The following is a 22,480-nucleotide window of genomic DNA, read 5'->3' as shown; positions in this document are numbered from 1 at the left end:
CACTGGCGTCCGTCGGGGGCGTCACGCGGCGTCGTCGGGGGCGTCACGCGGCGTCTGAGTTACTGCAGCACTGCGCGTGTTGCTTCACTTGTCTCGCTCTGCCGCGTCCCGTTCCCCTCTCATTCCCCCCCAGTCCCGTCACATTCTCGGGGGGAACCGTAAGACTGATTGGCCGCGGGGACCCCCAGCAGCCTGGACGTGACCGCCTACCAAGTTGGCGACACCCGGTGATCGGCCAGTGGCTGTTCTCCCTGCTCGGGTGGCGGGTCAGTAACTTAAGACCAGGGCAGGCAGAGCAGGTGCTGCTGTCTGGCCGCTGTGGCCACGGCTGAGGACGTCCGGTGTCAGGGTGCTCAGGCAAGTATGGCAGCACCCCCCGCACCCCGGCTCTGCACACTCCCCGGCTCTGCACACTCCCCGGCTCTGCACACTTTCGAGATGGCCTCGTGTGAGCACGGGGTGGTGCGGCGTTGGGGGCCTGGGCGGTCCAGGGGGTGACATTCAAGGGGCTTCGCCCCAACCTGTGGGCCTTCGGCCCTCCCTCCCTCGTCGTGGCCCTGGCGAGAGCACGCGTGAGCACCGCCCGGTCAGCGTGGCTCCCCGACGGGCCTCGTACCTCTTTATGGAGGAAACCGTTTCCGGCCTCGTGACCACAGGTCGCAGCCAGCGCGGGCCACGAGGGCGCTGCACGGAGTGGGGGGGCGCACGGACGCGGGCTCCGACCCCCTCTGCGTCCTCTCGGTTGGTCGCCGTGCGCCGGCACAGCCGCTGCTGGAGTCGCGTTGTCTGGTGAGGCTTCGCCTCCCTCTGCTGTGTTTCTGCGCTGAGCTGGCCCTTGACTTTCGCTTTCCGACCCTAATTCGTTCCTGTCTCTTTGCCAGTCTTGTGATTCAGATTACAGCACCATTGACTGGGGTCGTTAAAATTCAAGACTAACGCCTGATGCCCTGAGTCGTCGGTGGCGGCACTTTCCGCCCGGGTCTCCCCAGCTCATCCTCGCAGCCCACTGCCCAGGCGCTTCCTGAGCAGTGGGCCTGGACGCCCGGGGAGGGGCCTGGCACCACTGCTGTGGGGAGCCCCCGATGCCTTTGACGTCCCCACCATAGAGGTCTTCCTTGACTTCATAATCCCCGTTATTCTTTAAATCAAGGTAGCACACGCGTACCCTAAAAATCAAGTGGTAGTGAAAGGCGTATGGGGAGAAGCCCCGCAGAGGGATCTCCTGGAGGCCTCTCCCATCTCGCTACGTGAACTTTTCTCCGTAGTTACAAATTTGCTAGTTACTTCTATTTGCTAAATTTTCTGTGAACTAATGAGTTTGTTATTTTGTTTTACGAATATCCACTAGATCTGTCAGATGCTGTCAGTGATTTTCCTAGTGTTCCGTGGGACTCCTTGGTCTCTAGACCTGGTACATGGTCCCTCTGTCTCCCTCCGTCTCCCTCTGTCTCCTGGCTCTCTTGTTTCCAGACCCGTCGTCACCTCCTGCAATTCGTTTCCCAACAAAAGAGCGTGAGAGCAGATTTGTGAGTGTCGCTTGTCTGAGGAGATCTCTGTGCCATCCCCAGACGTGAGTCGGTGGGACTCATTACCACGGAGTCTCCGGTGGCATTGCTGTGTTCCGTCCAGCTTTCTCTGTCGTGGGGAAGCCGGGAGTTGTTCCTGTTCCTGGTCCCTCTGAGGACTCCCCTTTGTCTTTCACTCTCAGCGGTTCACCTGTGATGGGTCTGGGTGTGAATTTCCTTGCGTTAATCCTGTGTGCGCTTCACTGTGCGTTTGTGCCTCTCACCAGATCTGGAGGTTAGCAGGCCTCTGTCTTCAGTGCTTTTTGAGCTCAGCACTTGTTTCTTGTTCCGAGACCCCAGTGACACAAACCTTAGACCTTCTGCTACCGTCCCCAGGTGCAGGGTGGCGTCTGGGAGACTTTGGGGGACTGGGGTGGAACAATCGGTGCGTGGAAAATGAGGAAGTACACCAGTGGGCTCAGCAGTGGGTGATGTTTCCATGGACACGCTCATGCACAGCACTGGGCACTTAATGGAAACGTGGCGTGTGGGAGAGGGAGTAGTCATCCTGTCCTCTGTAGGAGAAGGGTAGGTGCTGGTATCAGCAGTGAAAATAAAAAGTAGTGACGTCGGCATCTGGCGTAGGACAGCCTGGGGCAGGTGTCAGAAGCAACAGCTGGTGGTGTTGCAGGTGGCTGGGTGGGGCAGGGGCCGCTGTTGGGTTTCAAGCCTGTGATGCTGGCCGACCCCTTGAGCCCAGTGAGTGAGTGTGTGTGTGAGTGTGTGTATGTGTGCTTGCGAGTGTGTGCGTGTGTGCGTGTGTGCAAGTGAGTGTGTGTGTGCGTGTGTGTGTGTGCGTGTGTGTGTGAGAGAGAGAGAGAGAGAGACTCCGAGTCTGAAGATGCATGGGAAGGCTCTGGTCAGCAGGGTGAGGTGGGACCCACGGGCACACGTTGACGAGGCACAGGGTTTCTGAGAGAGCGGTTGGGGCTGGCGTGCAGAGCGTCAGGTGGGAGCCTTGGTCTCGGTGTGGAGGAGGGCGAGGTGGCAGCCAGCGAGGTGCTCTGCTGTCCTGCCACCCCGCCTCTGGATTGAAATCAGGAACCTCGCTGAGAGGAGTGTCAGACAGCCACACTCGGTGTGCTTGGGGACCCTCAGGGACCCTCAGGGACCCCCGGTCGGACCTGTTTCTATAATTCTAGTCAGATGTCACTGGCCTTACCCTGCACTGCCGGCTGCAGTGACGGTGCAGAAGTGACGGGGTGAAGCTGCTGGTGCCTGAGCAGAGACAAAAGGCACTTCCACCTGAAGGACCCACAGGCGGCCCTGCGTGCTTGGCAGGCATCTTCTGGAGGAGGAACTAAGTGAGCTGTCACTTTAAGGGGAACAGCTGACAGTGTTTGTTGCCAGTGGTGGAAGTCGAGACTTCAGAAGCTCAGTGCACAGGTGTTTTGTAAATGCACAGTGACCATGGTACAGCATCACCTGTGGGTGACAGATGCAGTCGAAGTGGAAGATGGACCAAGGGGTTTTGATGTGACAGAGTTCGAGTTTATTGCTGTGGTTTCAGACTCCGCATCACAAGTCATCTTAAGCTGTTGCTGAGTTTTGGTGCGGTAGCAAAGACGACGGCCACGCTCAGCCAAAGAGGCTGTTTAACATGCCAACGACGTGCATGTGTGGGGGGCGGGACTTTACTTGAATATGTCACCTGAAACCACAGATTGTGACGGGCGGATGCAAAAGCAGATGTGGAAGTTCAGCTGTCACGAACAAAACCAGATGTTAAAGAAACTGCAAAGTGTAAAACGCTGCTGCTCATTAGTTTTGGGGTGAATAGTCTTTTTTCCATAATATTTATGTTCAAATAGAATGGCTTCGTTATTTCTTTTGAATGAATAAGGGAATATTTTTCAAAGTGCTCATCTTCGTTTTCAGTACAGTAAATGCTAAGACGCAGCCGCTGAAGCAGAGCTGTCTGAAGGGCACAGAGCTCCCGAGACGGGGAGCGGGGTTTGCGGGTTGCTCTAGGAGCCACCCCCGAACCAGGCCGGCAAACCGCCAGCGTGTGCACGTGAAACCAGGCATAGATGCACGCGACTTAAACGCACCACCTCTGTCCCTGTGTCTCCTGTGCACACGAGAGCTGCACGTGGCAGTGGGCAGCGGATCCGCGCTGCAGGCCACTCGGCGCGGTGCCTCTGTCGGACAGGCGCAGCCGATGCAGAGCCCGGACAGGAGCCCAGGAGCCAACCAGCCCGCATGTGGAAGGCCGCAGGTGCCGAGACACGGTGGCGAGGCCGGTCGTGGGCCCGTCGAGTCCCGCCCTTTTCTTGGGCATGGTGGAGGACCCCAGCAGCCCCCTTAGCCGGGGACAGCTGAACCTCAGCCCTGTCGTGTGGCCTGAGTCAGAGGTGATTTGAAGTGAGCTGTGTAAGAGGAAACTCGGACAGGGTCAGCAGAGGCGGGAACGCTCACTTAAAGGTCTCTCCTTCCGTTGCTTCCTCAGATCCTCTGTCGATGGGCCCACAGAAGGCTCTGGAAACCATCGGAGCGAACTTGCAGAAGCAGTACGAGAACTGGCAGCCGCGGGTAAGCCTCCTGTTCGCTGTTCTCTACGTTTCTTACAGCAGGACTCCCCGGCTCCTTTCAGACAGGCTTTGAATCCAGGCGAGAAGCATTTCCGACCCCCACGGCCTGGGACTCCGCGATGGACGCCCCCCAACACCGCTGCCGCGTCCCCCCTTTCAGCCCCCGAGCGTGAAGCCCACGTGCGGCGTGAGCCCTGCTTTGGGTGATGTGTCATTTATTTTGCCCCCGTCCTCTCCCTCTGCTCATCTTTAGAAAAGAAAAAGTAATTTTCATATTACTCCTAAGTCAAGCTTTTCATTCTACACAGGAAATGTATTTTCAGTAACTTTCCTGCAACTCAACTAGTGAGAGCTGTGTCTCCTGCCTTCCGTTTGCAAACAGTTGAGAAGCTAAGTGCTCAGTGTTCAAAAGATGACACCTATCATGTGCCTTGTCTTTGAACCAAAGGTAGAGCTCTTTACAGGAGCCAGTTACCAATTACTGTGTTTTTTTGTGGCTTACATCTTACAGTTTTTTTTTTTTTAATGAAAGAAAAGTGGCACGGAATATGATAACGGCGCCAAATTGCCTTTAAGATCCTGAGTTATTTGGAAACCACCCAAAGACATATTTCCTTTAGCTTTTCTCATTAACGGCTTTGAGGATTTAGTCATTTTAATAGAAACTTAGAAATTTGGGGTGTTTCTGCAGGTGCCTTTCTATTCGGCTTTGTGCGATGGGCAGGTTCTGGAATGATGCGAGGGGTCCGATGAGGAAGGCCGGTGGGCCGGCTGCCTGATCCCCCCCCCCCCCCCCCCGCAAGTCTGCGCCTCGGGACAGCGGGCAGCTTGGAGGCCTGAGCGGAGACTTGGCCGCTTGGGCTCCATTCACGAACCATTTACCAGCACGATCTGGAACTTAGGCCGCCTCCATGCATTATTTACATCCCAAGAGGAGGGGATAGCCTGACCGAGCTGCTTCCTGCCCAGAAGGACGCCCCGAGGTCTTCTCTGCCAGCTGTTGGGGTGGCCCCGTCAGGGAACACCTCCGTCCCGGGGGTCTTTGTGCTTGACAGCTTCCCACTTGTCAGGTCGATGATAACGGGCTTTTACTCCCCAGAGGCAGTGTCTTAGCAGGGATTCGATCGCTGCCTAGAGGACTTTCCCTTCCATCACACTGGTGCTTATCGATGGTTTATGTCAGAACTCAAGCCTGCTTCTGAGGGTGCAGTGCACTGGGTGCGTAGATGAGGACGGGGCGTTCGATGGTGCATTTCTTTAAAAATAGCCGAGATGCCTGGGTTGTCAGGGGAAAATGCTCTTCAGGGGACTCCAGGATCTCACAGGCCAGACGGGCACTTCAGGGTGAGTGGGCAGCTCAGACCTTTCAGTCCGCCTGTGACAGCACACACAGGTGACCTCGGACAACATGACGTCATTGGCATCTAGAAGGTGGAGAACCGGCACTGTCTGGATTTAGAAGAACACCTTCCTGGCTGAGCTGCATCTGACCGTCCCCTGGGTTTGACTTTCACCCATCTGTTTCGAAGTGAAGCGACCAGACAGCTCGGGTCTTCCGGCTCCGCTGCTGGCAGCGGGTCTGCCGCCCTGATGGCGTCCTTCTCAGCGCCGTTGTGCGGGTGCACCTTTCGGAAGACGTCGTTAATATTTCAAGGTAGCGCGTGTTTGCTCCGTTTGGTATGACTTACAGTTTTTTTGGAGTGCCGAGTTGATTCACTGCTGGTTTTATTATTAGTTTAGCCTGGTGTCAGCTGTTCACGCTCGCCGACAGTAAATGGAATCTTGTTAAGCAGGCTCTGTTATTATTTTTAACCTAAATTTCCGTCTGAGAGCATGCATTCCAGGGCCCCTGGAAGACGCATTACCACGGGAGGCAGGTTACACGTAGGGACGTATCCTGCATGCAGAATCACACACAGGACCGAGAGATGGCCTTCCCGTGACGCAGGAGGGCTAACCCCGCTGCCGAGCAGCCTGTCAGGGCGCCGCCCCCGGGGACGCCGTCGTGAGTCTGAGGAAAGTTGTCAAAGTCAGTAGGACTTCACGAATGATCTGACGGCGAGATAGCTGGCAGGGCTGGTGCGGGAGAGCACGTCCCGTCTGCAGGGTGCCTGGGAAGAAGCGCGCGTGCCCCTGGCCGTGTAGACAACGGGGCTGGAACGTGACGTCGGCTGCAGCCCAGGAAGAAGCGGCCGGTGCCGGCGGGCTGTGGTCTTCGCTGCGTTCCGGAAGCAAAACCATGATGAATACCCATGACTTTCCTTTTTGAATGCCAAGACCACTGCATCCATTAAGTATGATAAAAACGTTTAAAATATTGCTGCTACAAACTGTTGGTGAGACTCATCTGTTCCAGAAGGAGCCATGGTGACAGGTGTGGCAGGACACCCGACTGGCCTGCTGAGGGCCGGCGTCTGCACCCCATGCACCGAGAGGTGACAGCCCGTGCCCTGGGGATACTTCTCTGCCCTTCATGACTGCAGGGGTCACGGGCAGGGACGGTGGCCCAGCATCCCACAGCCTGCTTCTCGGCGTGTGGCAGACCTCAGGCTGCCTCGTAGATGTGGTGCCAACCACATGGGCCGAGGACGAGCGCAGACGCTTGTGGGCCAGGTGCCTGGTCCCTAAGCATGAGTCGGGGTCCCTGGAAACATGGCCGAGCTAAGCGCACGGCAGGGCGTTGTGCTCTGCAGGGCCCTTGAGTTTTCTGCAGTAACAGAGGGCAGGTGACATGCTGTCCCGATAAGGCAGTGAGACGTCATTAAGTTCCTAGACTTACGTGGCCACTGCCCATACTTCTAGTTGTCTCGTTCCCCACGTCCTTGATTGCACGATTTACAAGGGTCGGGCACCTGGAAGAAAGGTCATCTTCGTACTGTTTGCGGGAACCGTCAGAAGCGCCCGCAGGCCTCCCGAGGGCGGGGATGGGCTAGGGGGTCGCGCTGTCCCCATCCCAGCTGGAAGTGCGGAAAGTCGGCCTCTGAACCCCCGCCTGCGCTGCGAGCATGGAGCTTTCCTCTTTTCTGGTGCTCGAAACTAAACATTTTGACAGGGGTGATTTGGGGTGGAGAAGGAATTTAGGGGGACCACGATGATGACTTTTTTCCTGAGGCTGCTGGCCCATGAGACCCAGGCCCGTGGAGCCCTTCTCTAAATAGTTTATCAGTTTGCCGCTGGTGAAGTCTTTTTTCCGGTTAAATCTAAGATTTTCCCTTGTTACCCTGTAGGCACGTAAGTTTGTGTTGCACGGGAGATGGACGGAGAAACGCCAGGCAAGGTTGCTGCGTGTTGCTGCTGAGCGTTCTGCAGTGAAACAAACTCACTCACTTCACCGTCAGCTTCGACTGACAGTTTCGTCGGGAGGTGGGAGGAGGATGCTACAGGGCTGAGCAGAGGCAGCCGGGACCCACCTTTCTCAGCCTTTCCCTCCCTCGCGGGGTCTGCGGCTCAGCGCACCGTGTGGCTTCGGGTCTGGCCTTCCTCAGGTCGGAGTGCCATGCCCTGGGGCGGCGTGAAAGCCGATTTCTGTGGGGACACTCGTCGCTCGCCGTGGTGGGCGGGGAGACGGTGAAGCTGGCCGTGGGCAGGAGCCTGATGCCTCTGCTGCTGAGCCCGTCTGCCCAGTGCGCGTCTGTGCGAGGGGATGCAGGGCGCCCTCTGTGTGCCGTCGTGGCGGGCCTTGCTGTAGGGGCGCCCTCCCCCGCCGCCTGCGAGCGACCGGGCGACACGTCCGGAGTCTCACGTCTGGGGCAGCGGGTCCACACGGCCAGTCCCTGGGGATCTGCATGCAGCAACCGCGCGTGAGCTATGTTCACGCGCCCTGCCTTGCGTCCATCGCGCCTCCCGCGTCTGTCTGTTGCGGTTGGTGGGTGGTCAAGGGAGGAGGCGGGCTTTGCTGTTAGCCGTGTCTTTCTGGGGGGACGTTATGTCTGGTCTCTCAGCCAGGGCGCAGTAACTGTGGCGTTTGATCTAAGGTCCTGCCGCCTCTCCCTTTGGGATCCATGGAAGGTCGTGTGCATGCCTTCCAGGGCGAGCGCAAGTGAACCGAAACTGATGATCGTACCCCCTGCGGGGGCCCCGGGAGGAGGGGCTGTCGAGGCCAGCCGACCGTGTCCCTCGTGTGCCCTTGCTCTGAGGCTTCTTTGGGGTCAGGCACAGAGCTGCTCAGGACCTGAAGGCTTACGTGCAGCAGCTTGACGGCGGGTTTGTGCCTCCTTGGATGGCAGAGTCCGTCCTCCAGCCTCCTCCCCAAAATGGGGCTGACGGCTTGACCTGTCCCCCGAGATGACAGACCAAGCAGCCTGTTTGACGAGCTGCCGACATCTGGGACTGGCCGTTGGACCGTGGGCGCTGCGGACCGGGCTCCATCAGGCAAGGTTACCGCGTGGGGCTGTGGAGCAGCGCTGACCTGTGGGCGTCCTTCCTGAGGCTGTCACAGGGCTCGTGACCTGCACACAGGGGCGCCTGCCTCTTTGGGGCGGGAGTGGGCAGAGCAGCAGGCGCTAATGCCGAGAGCCCCCGCCTGCCTCGTCGGGATGCGTTTCACACTGGGTACAGCAGAGGCTGGAGGGGGAGTCAGAGGCGGGTGGTCCAGGAAGACACCAGCCTCACCGTGGCGCTGTCCCCCCGGGAGTGCTGGGGAGGGCTGTGGGATGGGCCAGCCTGTGACCTTCGTTTGGTGTGGCACTTTAGGGCCTCCGTGCCAACCTTAGCTCTGGGTGGAAATGGCCCGGAAGGAGATGGGTGTGGCCTCCTGAGGCTGTCACCACAGCATCTCTGCCCGCTGTCCCCAGCTCCCCTCCTCTTGTCCCCAGTTCCCTTTCCTGTAGGCGCTAGGGTCGGGCTTCATCCGCCTCGTTTATGTCTTTGTGACAAACTGCAAATGAGGACTCATAGCCGGAGGCAGAGCTGCCGCGGGCAGGCTCAGGTCTGCGTCACTCAGAGTGTGCTGGGAGCCTTTGCCAGGCGTCACCACCTCTGCGAGGCCGTCCTCTCTGGTCCTCTCTGGTCCTCGGGGACTAGCCGCTGTGCGTCGACAGCTTCCCATAGCCGCTTTGTGCCCAGAACGTTGAGATTTACACCGGGACTCACGTTTCATTTATGTTTTTGCTTCGGCCTTAATCACGCCCCTCACGTCGTCCTCACCCCTCTCTGTCTCTGTCAGCCGCACTCGGGGCGGGCCCTGGTTCATGCTCGGCCGCCCCGAGGCCCCTCCGGCCTGCCCCGCACCTTCTGTTTCACCCCATCCCCCGGCCCGAGCCGTCGGACGCGGCCTCCTGGATGTGGAGCCCAGACCCTGAAAACCAGCTCCCACGCAGCTCTCCCCACGAAGCCCGCCCCGCTGCGTTTCGCGGGAGTGTCGGGGCATCGCCGCCCTCTGCCGTAGCCCAGCGGCTCGGAGACACGACCTGCAAATTCTTTTAAAACAACAAGCACTTTAGAAAAGGAGGGGGAGGGAAGCATGCAGGACGACGGGCCTGTCGTGTGGCCACACGCTAGGCCCTCGGGCTGGTGGTGCTGCGAACCCGCCTCTCTGCATGGGCTCTTGCTCTCTGGGGAAGTGGGGTGGGCTTGTGAGAGTGCCCTGTGGGGTTTAAGTCACCCCGTTTTGAGCGGTGTTTTGGCCAGCATGGATTTCCAACCGCTGGTCATAGCTCAGGAGGGTTGCGTTGTCAGGTGACTGTCTCACTGCTCCCCGTGTGTCAGTGCTGGCAGAGCCTGGGTGTCCCCCGCTGGCAGGGGGTCTCACGGAGGGTGGAGGGGCGAGGTCAGGGCCTGGGAACCACAGAAAGGATGGGATGGCTGAATTCTGGCCCTGCTGCTTTCTAGAGATGCAGCTTTGGAGTCACTAGTTCACCCTTTAGGATTTGTAGATGCAGATAGGGGTCAGTGGGGAGAACGAGGCTGAGTGGCACGGTGGGAGGGCCCCAGCAGCCTGCGGGCAGCCCCTCCCCAGCGTCCAGCTGCCTGCCCGACGCCCGCATCCCCAGCCCGCCTCGTGAGCTGACCTACTTGAAGGATTGTATTTTTAGAGAAATCAGGGCCTAACTCCGTCCCTAACGAGCCTCCCAAGGATAGTGCCTCTCGTCCTCGCCCTCTTTAAGCAGAGCGTTGTGTGTGTGTGACAACTCGCAGACGAGGACCGAGTGCTGTCAGCGTGAAGACTAAACCCGTCGCCCCGCGGTCTGGCCTTCTGGTCTCGTGTGCGGCGTTGGCGCCCTGAGCAAACCCGGAGGCCCGTGACGGCGCGGGGGCGTGCCGGGGCGGGAGCGACGCCCGGGAAGGCTGGAGCTCGGTCGGGGACGGTCGGGGAGCGAGCCCGTGGCCGCCTCAGCCATTGTCTGTGCGTTTGCCCCATGCTGCGTCTGTTAATTCTAGTCCCACAGACGTGCAGATGCACAGATCATCCCAGAAACGCACAAAGCATTTGTCACGGTGGGTTCAGAGTATCTGCAGAAGACGACTTTGACTTTTTACCCTAAAAAGTGTATACCTTGCATTTAAAAATCGTGGTTATTTATTACTTACGTAATTGGCAACCAATTTAAAATACTCATTCCCCACGTGTCACCTTGGCATGGAAATGGGTCTGTGAGGCACAAGGAGCCGCTTGGGACTTTGGCCTTCGGGCGGTGAAATCTGCCACTTCCCTCTCTCTCGCTCGCTCTGATTTCTGTGCCTGTGACGTGGCCAGCCAGAAGGGCCGTTCGGGGTTCCCTGCAGGTTGATGTAAGCCCTAGGGGCACGCCTTCCTGGCAGGCTGCCGCTCTCCAGTGGACCGGAAGCCATAGTGGGAGTCACTCAGGTCTGTCAGGGACAGCTGGTTCCGGGTCTGTGAGAACAGTGTGTGGACGCAAGGGTCAGTGCAGGGGGGTGCTGGCGCAAGCAGGCTGGGCCGGCCGGGGGGCTCTGCCCCTTCGCTTCGTCTCCCAGCGGCAGCGTTAGGACAGCTGAACTTGCGGCATTTTAACCCGAGAGAGACGACAGATGACGAGAACAGGTCGTCGTACTGGAAGGAAAAGGGGTACACTGATCACAGCCTTCAAGAGAAAGAAAGGTGAACGTCTTGAAAAACCACACATCGGCCACGCACAGCACCCTACAAGGTCCATGTGACAGCTGGACGGATGCAACAGCCTAGCCTCGAAGGGCTTTCCCCCCAGAGGACAGAGTGACCTATTACCTCACAGTGAAGCGGCACGGGGACCTGTCACGGTGGCCCGGCACTTGGGTGGCATGCACGAGCAGCATGGACCCCCGCTGGCCGAGAGCCACAGGCGCGGAAGGGGCCCGACGCCGGCCTGCAGGTGGCCCTTGTTCAGTGACCGTCAGGTCTGGATCTGGCCTCCAGCTGGAGCGGGTGGCGGTTTTGCCTGTGACTTTGTGTCTTCATCCGTGTGCAGGGCCGTTGCTGTAAGACGCACCCGTAGGCAGTGGACGCTGCGCCTCGGGTGAGGAGAGCAGGTGACCGGGGTGGGCTTCACTTCACTGCTCTCCTCTCGGGAGGTGGCCGTCTCCGCAGACACGTCCGAACAGATCCCCACGCCCTCTCCAGAGTTGTAAGTGGCGAAAGCAGGAACACAGCCCTCGGGAGGAGAGCAGCCGACCGTTTAGAACGGGAGGGGTGACCTGTGCCACCACAATAGCCCTCAAGAAATTTCTTTGTTTTACAGAAACTGGCCTTTCATAAACGTGCTTAGTGGCGACTCTGAACAGCTTGTGTCAGCATTTTCCTGGGAGTCAGGAGGCCACTTAATCCCCACAAATGAATTAACCCTGTGACTTTGGATAAATCTCCAAAACTCATTTTAGTTTTAAAATGCTTCGGTTCTAAGGGGGGTTTGTTCCCGTGGATTTAATAAGACGAGAAAGCTGTGCTCTCGACCGGAGCCGGCCCGCCTTCGTGGGGTCTCACATCCCTGGGGCGTGCGGGATTTAGGAAACGGGGCTCACGCAGTTTCTCGGAGTGTTTTCGTCGTTTTGAAAACTCAAAGTCCCTTCGTTTGCACATTGCACAGCTCTGCTACGGCTTATTTTAATTCGAATACGTTTCTGTGTGTTTAGCTTCCAGGAATTCTTTACTTTCAAAGTGGAGGGAGAGGAGGGGGCGTTGACAGGGACTCTGGGTTCCAGCTGGCGTGCAGACCCTGCTAAGGGAGGGCCTTGGGCTGGTGGGCTCGCGTCGGACCGGAGACTATGTTGGTGGCAGAGGCGGGCTGCAGGAAACACAGGCCGCGGCTTTGCGAGGGACGCGGGGCCACAGCGAGGGTCTGCCTGGGAGGGGAGGGAATCCAGACTTTCAGACTGCGGGACCTGACCCTTCTGTTCCTTGGCTCACGGCCTGGTCTGTGATGTCTCTGATTTTGATGACCAGAGGGACAGAGTGCCCAGACCCCCAGGGCATTCGTGTGGTTCAAATACTTGCGCGCTGATGGGGGCCCGAGGCTGGCCCCCCGCCCTGTCTGGAGACGTGGCCAGGGCGGACGTGCTGTGCCGGAGGGCCCAGGCGCGGCTCCGGGGCTGGCTCACCTGCTGCTTGGAGCAGTTCCTTGTCTTGTAATTCAGCGTTTAGTTAACATAACTACTGACGTTTCTGGGTTCAAATGTACCATCCTGCTATTTGCTTTATTTTTGTCTCACCTGTTCTTCGTTTCTTTTTTTCCCTGTCCTTGATTTCTTTTGTACTTTGTGGGTTTAAAAAGGGATCCCGTCTCCCCCTGCATGAGAGATGCTGCATTAAAGAACACGTAAGTGCTGCGTCAGCTTCGGCTGCTGTGCACGTGTGTCATAAGTGGGGGTTTAAAGCCTTAAAACATGTAACTGCCTCCTGTTGCGCCCACTTCCCCCGACCGGTGTCTCTGTCGCGTATCTTAGTTCTGCGTGTATTTTAAGCCCCACAGGACGGTGCTGCTGTTTCCAGCGGTCGACACTCACACAGACCCATCCGATCGCTCACCTGGCAGCGCCCGCTACCCCTTCCCGTGTCTGTCCCTCTGTCCGTCCCTCCATCCAGGCTCACTCCCTCTAGCCTGGAAAATCTGACCCAGCGTTGCTTTTAGTGTGAGTCTGCTGGCAACAATTTATCTAGTTTTTTTCGTCTGAAAATGTTTAAATGTCATCTCTATTTCGTTTCTCAAGAATATTTTTGCTGGGTATAGAATTCTGTAGCAATTTTTTTTCTTTTAATTTTTTTTTCAGTTTATAGGAGCTTAAAAGTGTTTTTCCTCATCTTGAGGCTTCAATCCTTTGCGTTAAAAAGTTGGCCGAGTCTTAAGATTGCTTCTCTGCCCACCCCCGGCGGACTGGCAAGCTTTTTCTTGGTTTCCGTCATTTCGCTGGAGCATTCTCGATGTGCTTTGCTTCGTGACTGTCCCGCGTGGTGCTTCCTGCCCCCGTGCCGTTCATTAGCATCACTGCAGATACCACTGCCGTTCGTCTCTTCCCTCCTGGAGCCCCGATCAGACTACGGTGGACTTTTCCGCCATGTCCCATATGCTTCTCACATTCTGTTTAATGGTGGTTTTTTTTTTCTTTCTGTGCTCTTCGGATATTTTCCAGTGATCTATTTTATAGCTCTCAAATCTTCCTTTGTTTTGGTGTCCAATCGCTATTTAGCCAACGTACAAAATTCTTCATTTCTTTATATGTCATAATTTCCATTTGATTCTTTATTAGGTCCTGGTCTCTGGTGACAATTTCCACCTTGTTATCTGTTGTCTTGAACTCTAGCTGTCAGCTCTAAGGTTACTGTTCTTTTCACACGAACATCTCCGATGTTGGGATGTATGTGACAATGCTGATCTGTGTTGACGTAGTGGTCGTTGCTTGCGTGGGTGCCAACTCCATGGCATGGCTAGATAGCGGTCAGTGTCTCAGCCCAGCAGCCGTAAGGCCACTTGTGGAGGGAATTCGAGTCCTGATTGTGGATGACAGTGGCAGGATCAGGGCCCGTGGCTAGAAGAACCCAGAGACTGTCATGGCGATGTCACCGCGCCCACACTTGTGGCCCGCAGGGTGGTGCCGAGGGAGACATGGCCTCTGTGGCTCTGAGAGGCAAGCTGGCTCCTGCACGTAGGGGGAGGTGTGTCAGGGGCACCTGGACACGCACAGGTGTGGTTTCTCTGAGCGTCCGGTACCAGGTCCACTTGCAGGAGGACGTCGTGTGACAGTGGCAGCCTTTTCTCCTTCGTGGCACGTAAAGCGATGGTGCATCTTACAATCTTTGACTCCTTACAGTCTCTGAAAATGCAGCGTCTGTTTCACACGTTTAAGGAGCAGGTTGGGGACAGAGTGGCTCTCCAGGGAGCGTTCAGGAATGCAGAGCCCTCGCAGTCTCCCTTAGGCCTCTCCACGTCCTGGCCACAGCCCACTGCCCGCTGGTTCGGTGTTCTGACCCCCTCCCCACAACGGGCAGTGCGAGCAGGCAGGTGCTCGGAGTGATGACGGGCTCCGAGTCGCCACACCTGTAGCAGGTGCAAGGAGATTCAGACCACTGCCCGATGCCCCAAATCCAGTTCCCAGCCAGTCTCTCCGCCCCCGCTGCCCCACCCTGCACTGTCGCCAGCTGGCTCCCTGCCCTCTCACGGCTGCGGCGGCGACGTTCTTCCTGTCCCCGCCCCGCACGCCCGCTGCAGGCCCATCTTCCTCCAGTGTTGCTTTGGTCCTGTTCCTCCTCTGCTTAACAGCCCTGGAAGCAGACAGGACCACGTTCAGACCCCAGCCCCGTCTGGGCTGCCCGCCCTGCCCGCGGTTTTATCGTCCGCCCCCGCCTCTCCCCTGCTGGCCTCGTCCGCCTTCAGTCCTCACTGCCTGACCTGTCTCGCCCTTCCTGTGGTCTGCACGCCAGCGCTGGGCGCTGGGCCCTGGGCCCTGGGCTCTGGGCCCTGGGCTCTGGGCCCCAGGCCCCGGAGCGGGGCTAGAGAGGGTAGACGGTTGGGCTTGAGTGGAGCTGGGGACTGGGTGTGGCTGACTTGGCATGTGTTAAGATTGGGGGACCCTGGAAGGGACTTGTCTTCAGAGGCAGTGTTGGTCCTCAAGTCCTCAGCTGGACGGGTCAGGAGGGCCGAGTCATTCTGAGCCACAGCAGGAGGCAGACAGGGCACGTGCGGTCCAACGTCTCAGAGGCCGAGGGTCTCCTCTGTTCGGGTCCTGGCGGCGGGGCCGGGTGGGGGCTCCCGGCAAAGCCACCGAACGCCCGCCATCCGCCAGGTCACGTGGGAACAAGGAGAGGGGGGACGCTGAATTTACAGGTCGGCTCGGAGGGCGGGCGTCACCACCGCCGGAGCTGTGGCTGCTCCTGTTCTGCTCTTCCCGAGACGTGAGGGCGTCTCCACGAGGGGCGGGAGCCTTTCCCGTTAGTCTTAGAGCTGCTGTCGCCGCCGTCACAGGTGTCTGTGTGCTGTGAGTCTTCCAGTGGGACTCGAGGACGGCGTAGGAGAATGCCCGTCGGCGGCACCGCGGCACGCGTTTCGGCCCCCAGCACCGGTCCCTCGTTCTGTGGTTCAGAGCCAGTGGCTGTGCCCGTGTCGTGTGGAGTCTCGGCGCGGGCCTGGTGCCCTGCACGTCAGGGCTGCAGGGGCTCCCAGTCGGACACGGGCGTGAGGTGGACGCAAAGGTCCGTTCCGGTGTGAATTTTTTGTATTTCATGTGTTTTTATAAAATCTTAAAACTTAGAACTTCCTTTTTTATATGCTGTTCCACACATTTTTCACAAGCAGGTTTCAGATGTGTCATTTGCACAGAAGACGTGGAACGTTTGCTCACCCCAGATTTCCCTGATGCGCCTTCGGGTCAGTGCCCCCGGCCAGGGGGCCACTTTCCGCAGGGCGCCTGTCAGCTCGGTCGGTCGTGCCTGCTGCGGCCTTCGCGTGCTCGCTCGCGCACCGCAGGTCTCTGTGTCCGCCCTTCTCACTGGACGCGGGCTTCGAGGGTCACCGTGTCCAGCAGTCCGCCCTCGTCCCACGAGCGGCGTGGCGTCGGGCGTGTGCCAGCGTTTGTCTCCCGTCCCCCCGATACACATTCAGCTCGTCTCCCGTCTGGGGCCGTTCTGTGATGCTGCCGTGCGCGTTCGTGCTGCCGTCCTGGTGTGGGCCCAGGTTTTCAGTCCCCTGGAGTACACACCAGGGATGGGGTCGCAGTCGTGGGCCGTCGTGTTTCCTGCTGTGTTCTGTACGCAGCTCCACCCCGACAGAGACGAGTCATCTGCTTCTGTTTGCGGAGCCGGGCAGTGTGCAGAGAAATCTTATTTCCAGCTTCCTCCACGTACTCTGGAGACGTGAGACGTGAACAGAAATGAGCCGGGAGACGCCGTTGTTGAATGAATTCTCGCAGTGGGGCCCAGCATTGTTTTTCACGTGCCCTGGCAGTGGAGAGCGGATCAGGCCGCTGTGTTTATCGTGGAAGCTCGCGAATTATGCGCAGCTCAGAATATAATCAGGTCAATTGCTTTTATCCACGATTGGGCGTAAGGAGAAGGTGACTCGTGGCTTTAAACACCTTCTGAGCCCCTCCCTGGCGACAGCCCCTCGTCTGGCAGAGCGAGCCCGGTCCTGACAGGGCTGTCCCAGAGTGGGACCGTGTGCACGCGAGCATGTGCACGCATGTATGCTCCCAGGACCGTTGGCCGGCCATGGTCAGCTTGCCTGGTTTCGACCTTGTGCCCTCCCTGCCTGGGCCCATGTGGCTTCTCCTGTTTCCACTGTAAAATCGGGAGAATGGAAATTTGGCTCTTTTTGGTTTTTGCCAGCATGAGTGATCCGTGGACGGGGGCCGCTGGGCACATCTTCTGGTGCAAAACGCAGCCCTGCTTCCAGGCTGTCCCGGGACAGGACCTGCTGGCCGCAGGGCACGCGCACCTTCACCCGCGTGGTGGTTGGTGGCTGCCGCTCTCGCTGTGCCCTGCACACTCCGCTCTCCTGCCTGCCGGCTCCGCTCTCTGGAGAGGCGGCGGGAGGCTCGGCCCCCTTTCTCTCCTGGTGATGAACAGTGCCGCTTCCAGTGCTGGGGTGGCCCGCCCAAGCTGCTGCCACTTCTCCCCCTCCCGCTCCGTCCCCTCCCCGCTGTCTCCTGAGAGGCACTGAGCAGAGCTCAGAATCCCTGGCCTGGTTAACGAGATGCGAGGGGCCGTGCCTCGCAGGAGCCTTGATGACAAGACCAGAGCATTTGTAATGATGTCGGCTGCCGACTCTGAGGTGCCTGGGATAAATTTATAGTGTTCATTTACTTCAGAAGAACCAGGAATTTTCCTTAGAAGCGGAAATGTGCTTTATAAATGTTAGGTCCAGAATATTGATGTAGTTTTAATCTCTATTGCTCCCCAAAAGGAACAAGAATTGTTTTTTTTCCCCTGAGCTATGGAGACTGCCTGGATTATTTTTCCTTCTGTCCTTCTGTATTTTTACTGGTTTCTCCCTGTTTCCTATCCTCTCTTTCCCGGGCCATTAAAATATCTGAAAGGACGTTTCTGAAACACACTTGCCGTCGTTGACAGGGGCGTGGGCTCAGGCCAGCGCCCGTCCCCCAGACCCTCCCGGGCCCTGAGGGAGTGCCCGGGCTGCTGCACACCGGGGTCCAGCCTCCCGGGAGAGCCGAGGCGGCCCTGATGGTGACCGAGGCGTCCTGGCCAGAAATTTATTCCTTAAAAGCGGTAGAAGATATTAAAAACTGTGGGGAAATCTTTGTAGGAAATATGGAAGAGGTGTTGCTTGTCTCACAGCCCTCGAGACCGTGTATCATCTTTCTCTCCAGTCGGCCTGTCTCCGTGAATTCTGAGTCTGTCATGATGCCGTTCCCACCCCCAAGGGGCTCGTGGGAGTGAAGAGGGAAGAGGATGTGCTTTGTGTTTTCCGCGGTTCTCTCTAGAGAAGAGCTGTATTTTCTCTCTTTCAGTATGAAATATTGTTATTTGGTATTACCTAAAAAATTACCTTTCTCTGAATTTGGCTTGTGAAAATAAATTATTTTTCTTACCCTCCCCTCCTCTTGGTGTGGGCTCGAGAAGGCCTTGGTGCCGTCTTTACGGCCTGCCGGAGGCATCTGAGGGGGAGGTTAGAGGGGGTCTTAGCACAAGTTCCTGGGGCCTGCGAGAGAAATGGGAAAGTGTCGGGTCATCGTTGCGAGTGCAGGCGGGTCTGTCCCGGGTCAAATCCGAATACCTGCGCGGGAACGGCAAACGCGTGCACCACCTCTGCCGGGCGCGGCGCAACAAAACGTGACGGGCGTGTGCCACGCGTGCAGCACTCGGCTCGGTGCTGCGGCCGTGAAAGGCAGACACTTCCTCCTCGCAGCAAGCGCCACGTCCTGCGGGGGGCGCACGGTGATCGACCGATGGGCTCACGCGTCCGCCATGACTCAAGTGTCCATCCTGTGTTTGTTGGGGCTGCACTGTGCTCAGACTCCGAGCAAAACCCAGCATGGTTCCTGCCACCGTGGAGCGTGGAGTCTGGTGGGGGGTGGGGGGGCAGGTGGGAGTCACAGCGCCGTGCCCGGCACGGGGCAGACCAGGAGTGTGGGGACAGGGACCCGGGCACAAGCAGGGGCAGGGCTCTCTGACCGGAGGTCGTGGGGGCCCGCTGTGGCCTGACCGAACGCTGCATAGGCCACCGTGTTCCCACACGCCCCGCGAAGGCTGGAGAGCCCGCCCGCGACCCCGTCCGTGTGCTCGGAGAAGCGGGAGGGGCCGTGGATGGTGCTGGCCCCGAGCCTTCCGTGCGGTCGGGCTGTCTCAGCAACCCGCGCGGGCAGGAATCGCCATCTCCGCTTACCTTTCCCCGGCACCGGCCCCCAGGAGAGAGTCCGCTGTGTCCTCCGCAGCACACCTGGCCTCCCACCGTGCCGGGCTGTGAGGCCTCCGAGGTGGCAGGCTCACTCGCCTTCACGGGGCAGGAGGAGAAGCAGCTCAGGGCGACCCCACAGGTGGCCGTGTCTGGGCTAGGAGCGCAGGGGCCAAGCCCGGCCTGGGCCGTGGGCGGCAGGCATCCCGGGCAGCTGGCCGGCCCAGGCCGGTCTGCTTGCGTCCTTGAGGACGGAGTTGAGAGAGAACTGGCCTGCCTGCCCCACTGAAAGTCTCTCGGCCAGTGTCCTTTGTCTGCTCAGGCTGCTTTCAAGGCTGGTTTCTCTGGGCTATGTGACTGTGACGTTCTGAGGCGGTAGCTGAGATCAGGTCATTCATTCCGCATTCTGCGGATGTGGCCGTTCCGGGCCCGGCTTGCTCGTGGCGAACAGCGAGCGCTCTCCGTGGTTTTGTCCTTCATGCGCCCCACCCTTTGCTTGGCCGGGTCTTTCGGGGCCAAGATGGCAAGTTGTCGACCAGTCGGAGAAACACACACTGTTTCGGGCTCCGTGGCAGGACCTTCTGTGCACCGGCTGCGCTTCGGACGCGGGGTCGCCGACGTGACCCGGCAGGCCTCAACAGGGTGGGTGCCTGACGGCGAGCGTGGGAACGCACAAACAGCAGTCGCCTGGCAGCTTTTTATTTGATTCCCATCAATGCCCCGATGTTCTGGACCAAGTTAACCTTTCTGTGAGATCATCTTAATGGGAAAGTCCTCAAGGATCTACCGTTTTCCAAAGACGTGAATGCCTTGGGCAGAGTGACCTTCTGATGGGACTCTGAAGCCCGGGTAGACTGCGTGCCAGCGCCTGCCACGAAAGGAGCGGCAGGAGCCTCTGCGTTTCAGCAGGGGCCATTCTCAGCGCAGGTTTCGAAGGCCGAGCAGTTCCTGGGATCTTCCTCAGTGCAGCACCTGAGGGCTGGGGGGGGCGGGCCCTTTCCCGGGTGTCATCGGCAGTGAGCTCTGCCGAAGGGTGGCTGCTGAGCTGCACCCGTGAATTCCCAGGCCTTTCCCACTTCCTGCTTCTGCCGATCTCTGGCGTTTATCAGGTGCAGAGGTAAAGTTCTGTTACTCTCTAAGCTGTGAGGACCAGCTTCTGTCACCTGAGCTCCTACAGCGGACGTACTCTTTGCCCGAAGGCCCTTGAGAGGAGCTCACAGTGGGGCTCTCAGGCTCCCTCCCCGGGACCCTGACCACTCTGTACTCCTTATGGTTTCCCACCGAGGCACGTGGATCACGCGAGCTTTCCCTGGACGAGCTCTCAAGTGGACAGAAAAAGCCAGTGACACAGCATCAGAAAAGATGGCCCTCCCCACAGCCACGTGGATGAGCAGTCCTCTGCTGTGCGAACATGCCACTCGCATTGTAATGGTGTTCTTGTGTGCGTTTTATAGCTTTATAGTAAATACCTGAGTGCCTTTCCTCGTTTATTTTGAAAGAAAGAAAATGAAGAGTTTGGCGCTTCTTTTCACGTTTATATTTATTTTCCGTCTGACTTTTTGGCAACCTTCATTTCTTGCCATTTGTTTTCCTAACCCCTGGTCTTGGTGTTGCGTGTGGCAGAGTAGCTGCCTGGGGACCCGGGGCAGAGCGGGTCCTGCCATCTGGGGACAGCGGCTGCTCTTCATGTCCATCAGAGCCTTGGACACGATGGACGTGCTTTGAACAAACACGCCAAGTGCCGGTTTCAGCCCCTGCCCAGCACGCTGTGAAGGACGAGTCGAGTACGGGGAAGGGGGAGGGGTTCCGTCATCCTGACGGTGCCTCACACACCTCGGTGGCCCCGAGCCGCCTCCTGACTCCCTTGCAGCTAGGGCTGCAACTGGCACTTCGCAAGACGTGTCTGTGCAGGTTCCTGCGCCGGGAGGCGGGCCGTGCACGAGCCACCCCAGCTGCCAGCTCAGGGTGACTTTCGGGGCTTTCCCAGGCACCGGGCGTTTCTCAGCTGCTGCCGGGCCCTTGGGTCCTGGTGCTGTCCATCCAGTCCCGAGGCTCCATCTGCAGTCCACTCCCCAGCCCTTCCCAGGGTCCTGCAGCCCGTGGGGCACTGGGGATGCCGTCCTGCAGGGTTTCTGCTGAACTCCGACCCTCCCCCTGGTCTGCCCCCACCCCACCGTGCCCCCTCTTCTGTCTGCACCCGCCAGGCCTTCGTCTCTGCACCACGGGCCTTCCCGCTCTGCGGTCACCGCTCCTGCCCCTTCCCCCTTTTCCCCTGTCGTTTATATTTATTACGTTGGTATCTGGTTCTCCCCGTCGGACGGAGCTCTGGGAGGGCAGGAGTGGTCTGCGTTGATTGTATATGGTCCTGGCACACAGTAGGTGTTCACTCATCACTGTCAGATTTGCCGAACCCTCATCTTGACTTTTAACCTGGATGATCTGGCCCCCCGCAGCTTCTCACACCTTTCTGATTACTCCTAAGCATAGCTCTTCGGGGTGGCCACCAGGCCTCCCGTCAGCTCGGCTGTGACAGGTCCAGACGGCGCTGGCCGTGGGTGGGAGGGCGGCCTGCCCGGGGCCCCGTGTGTGACCTCTGCTTGGCCACCCTGAACTTTTCTTCCCTGCTCTTTGGCTTTCATTCTTCAGAGCCCTGTCACCTTGGGCCTCGCCTGGCGTCTGCCCGCCTTGTCCCTTCCCTTTAGTGCCCCCTGCGAGGCCGTCTTCTGTCCAGTCTGCTCCGTATGGGCTCTGTGCTCCACGCGAGCCACTGGCTATGGCGAGGGCCTTCCTCCCTCCTGGCCCCCAGAGTCCCTGTGTCCCCTTGGCACAGTAGGAGGCTCCTAGTGCTGGTTAATAATCCCATTTATGGGATGAGTGTGTGTGTGTGTGAGCGTGCATGTTGAGGCGTCTGGCTTGACTCAGAGCCCTCTCTCATTATTGGTTTCTTCCTCCTCCTCCTGACACGTGATGTATTGCTTGCCCTGTGTGTCAGCAGAGAGCACTGTGACGAGGCAGCGATGTGTGTAGTGACTGCAGACAGGTTAGGATCCCTCTAGAAAAGGCATTTGGGAAATGGGGTGGGGAAGGGGCTTGCTAAAATTACGAAGGGATATTTTTAAAAGCCCTTAAAGGGACGGTGAGAGAAGCAGCCTTGCGCAGATTCGCGGTACGGTGACGCACAGCCCGGCACCGAGCAGTGAGCGCCCTTTCTCGGGTGCTCCATCTGCAGACTTCATTTTCTTTTCCAGCGTCTAGTTGTCTTTTTTTGTCCTTAGTCATTCCGTTTGGCTGTGGAATTACCTTCTCCCTTTTGAAATAGGTGCAGACAGTAGGGGAAGGAAGTTATAATGTGCATGGCGTGCTTGCGCACAAGACGAGACCGCAGGACTTGTGAAGGAGGCAGCTACTGTCATCGTGAGTTACTCAGCTGCAGCTGGCTGTCACAGCCGCTGCGGAAGCAGCACACTCCCCTGGCTAAGTTCCAGTCACTACTTCCATTGTACGTTGAACCTGTCGTTTCTTTTAAAAATACAGTAGATGGACTGATCTCTGAAACAAAGGCCCACATCACAGAATGAGGATTTGAGCAGGCATTTCCTGGCCTAGGTGGTCG

The 22,480-nt window shown here is 58.3% G+C and overlaps 1 protein-coding gene across 4 annotated transcripts in view; it reads left to right on the top strand.

Annotated features, from left to right (window-relative positions):
* Window positions 1-22,480, top strand: part of RPTOR (regulatory associated protein of MTOR complex 1) — a 207,204-nt gene that overhangs the window by 49,793 nt on the left and 134,931 nt on the right. For all 4 annotated transcript variants that reach the window (XM_025047180.1, XM_015589729.2, XM_006912165.3 and 1 more), the window contains exon 3: window positions 4,015-4,097. In XM_025047180.1, coding sequence (XP_024902948.1) covers window positions 4,015-4,097 — 83 coding nt within the window. The remainder of the gene's footprint in view (window positions 1-4,014; window positions 4,098-22,480) is intronic.

This window comes from Pteropus alecto, unplaced genomic scaffold, assembly GCF_000325575.1.
Source record: "Pteropus alecto unplaced genomic scaffold, ASM32557v1 scaffold134, whole genome shotgun sequence".
NCBI classification, from domain to species: domain Eukaryota; kingdom Metazoa; phylum Chordata; class Mammalia; order Chiroptera; family Pteropodidae; genus Pteropus; species Pteropus alecto.
Note: the sequence above shows the minus strand (reverse complement) of the source record. Positions and strands in the feature narration are given on the sequence as shown.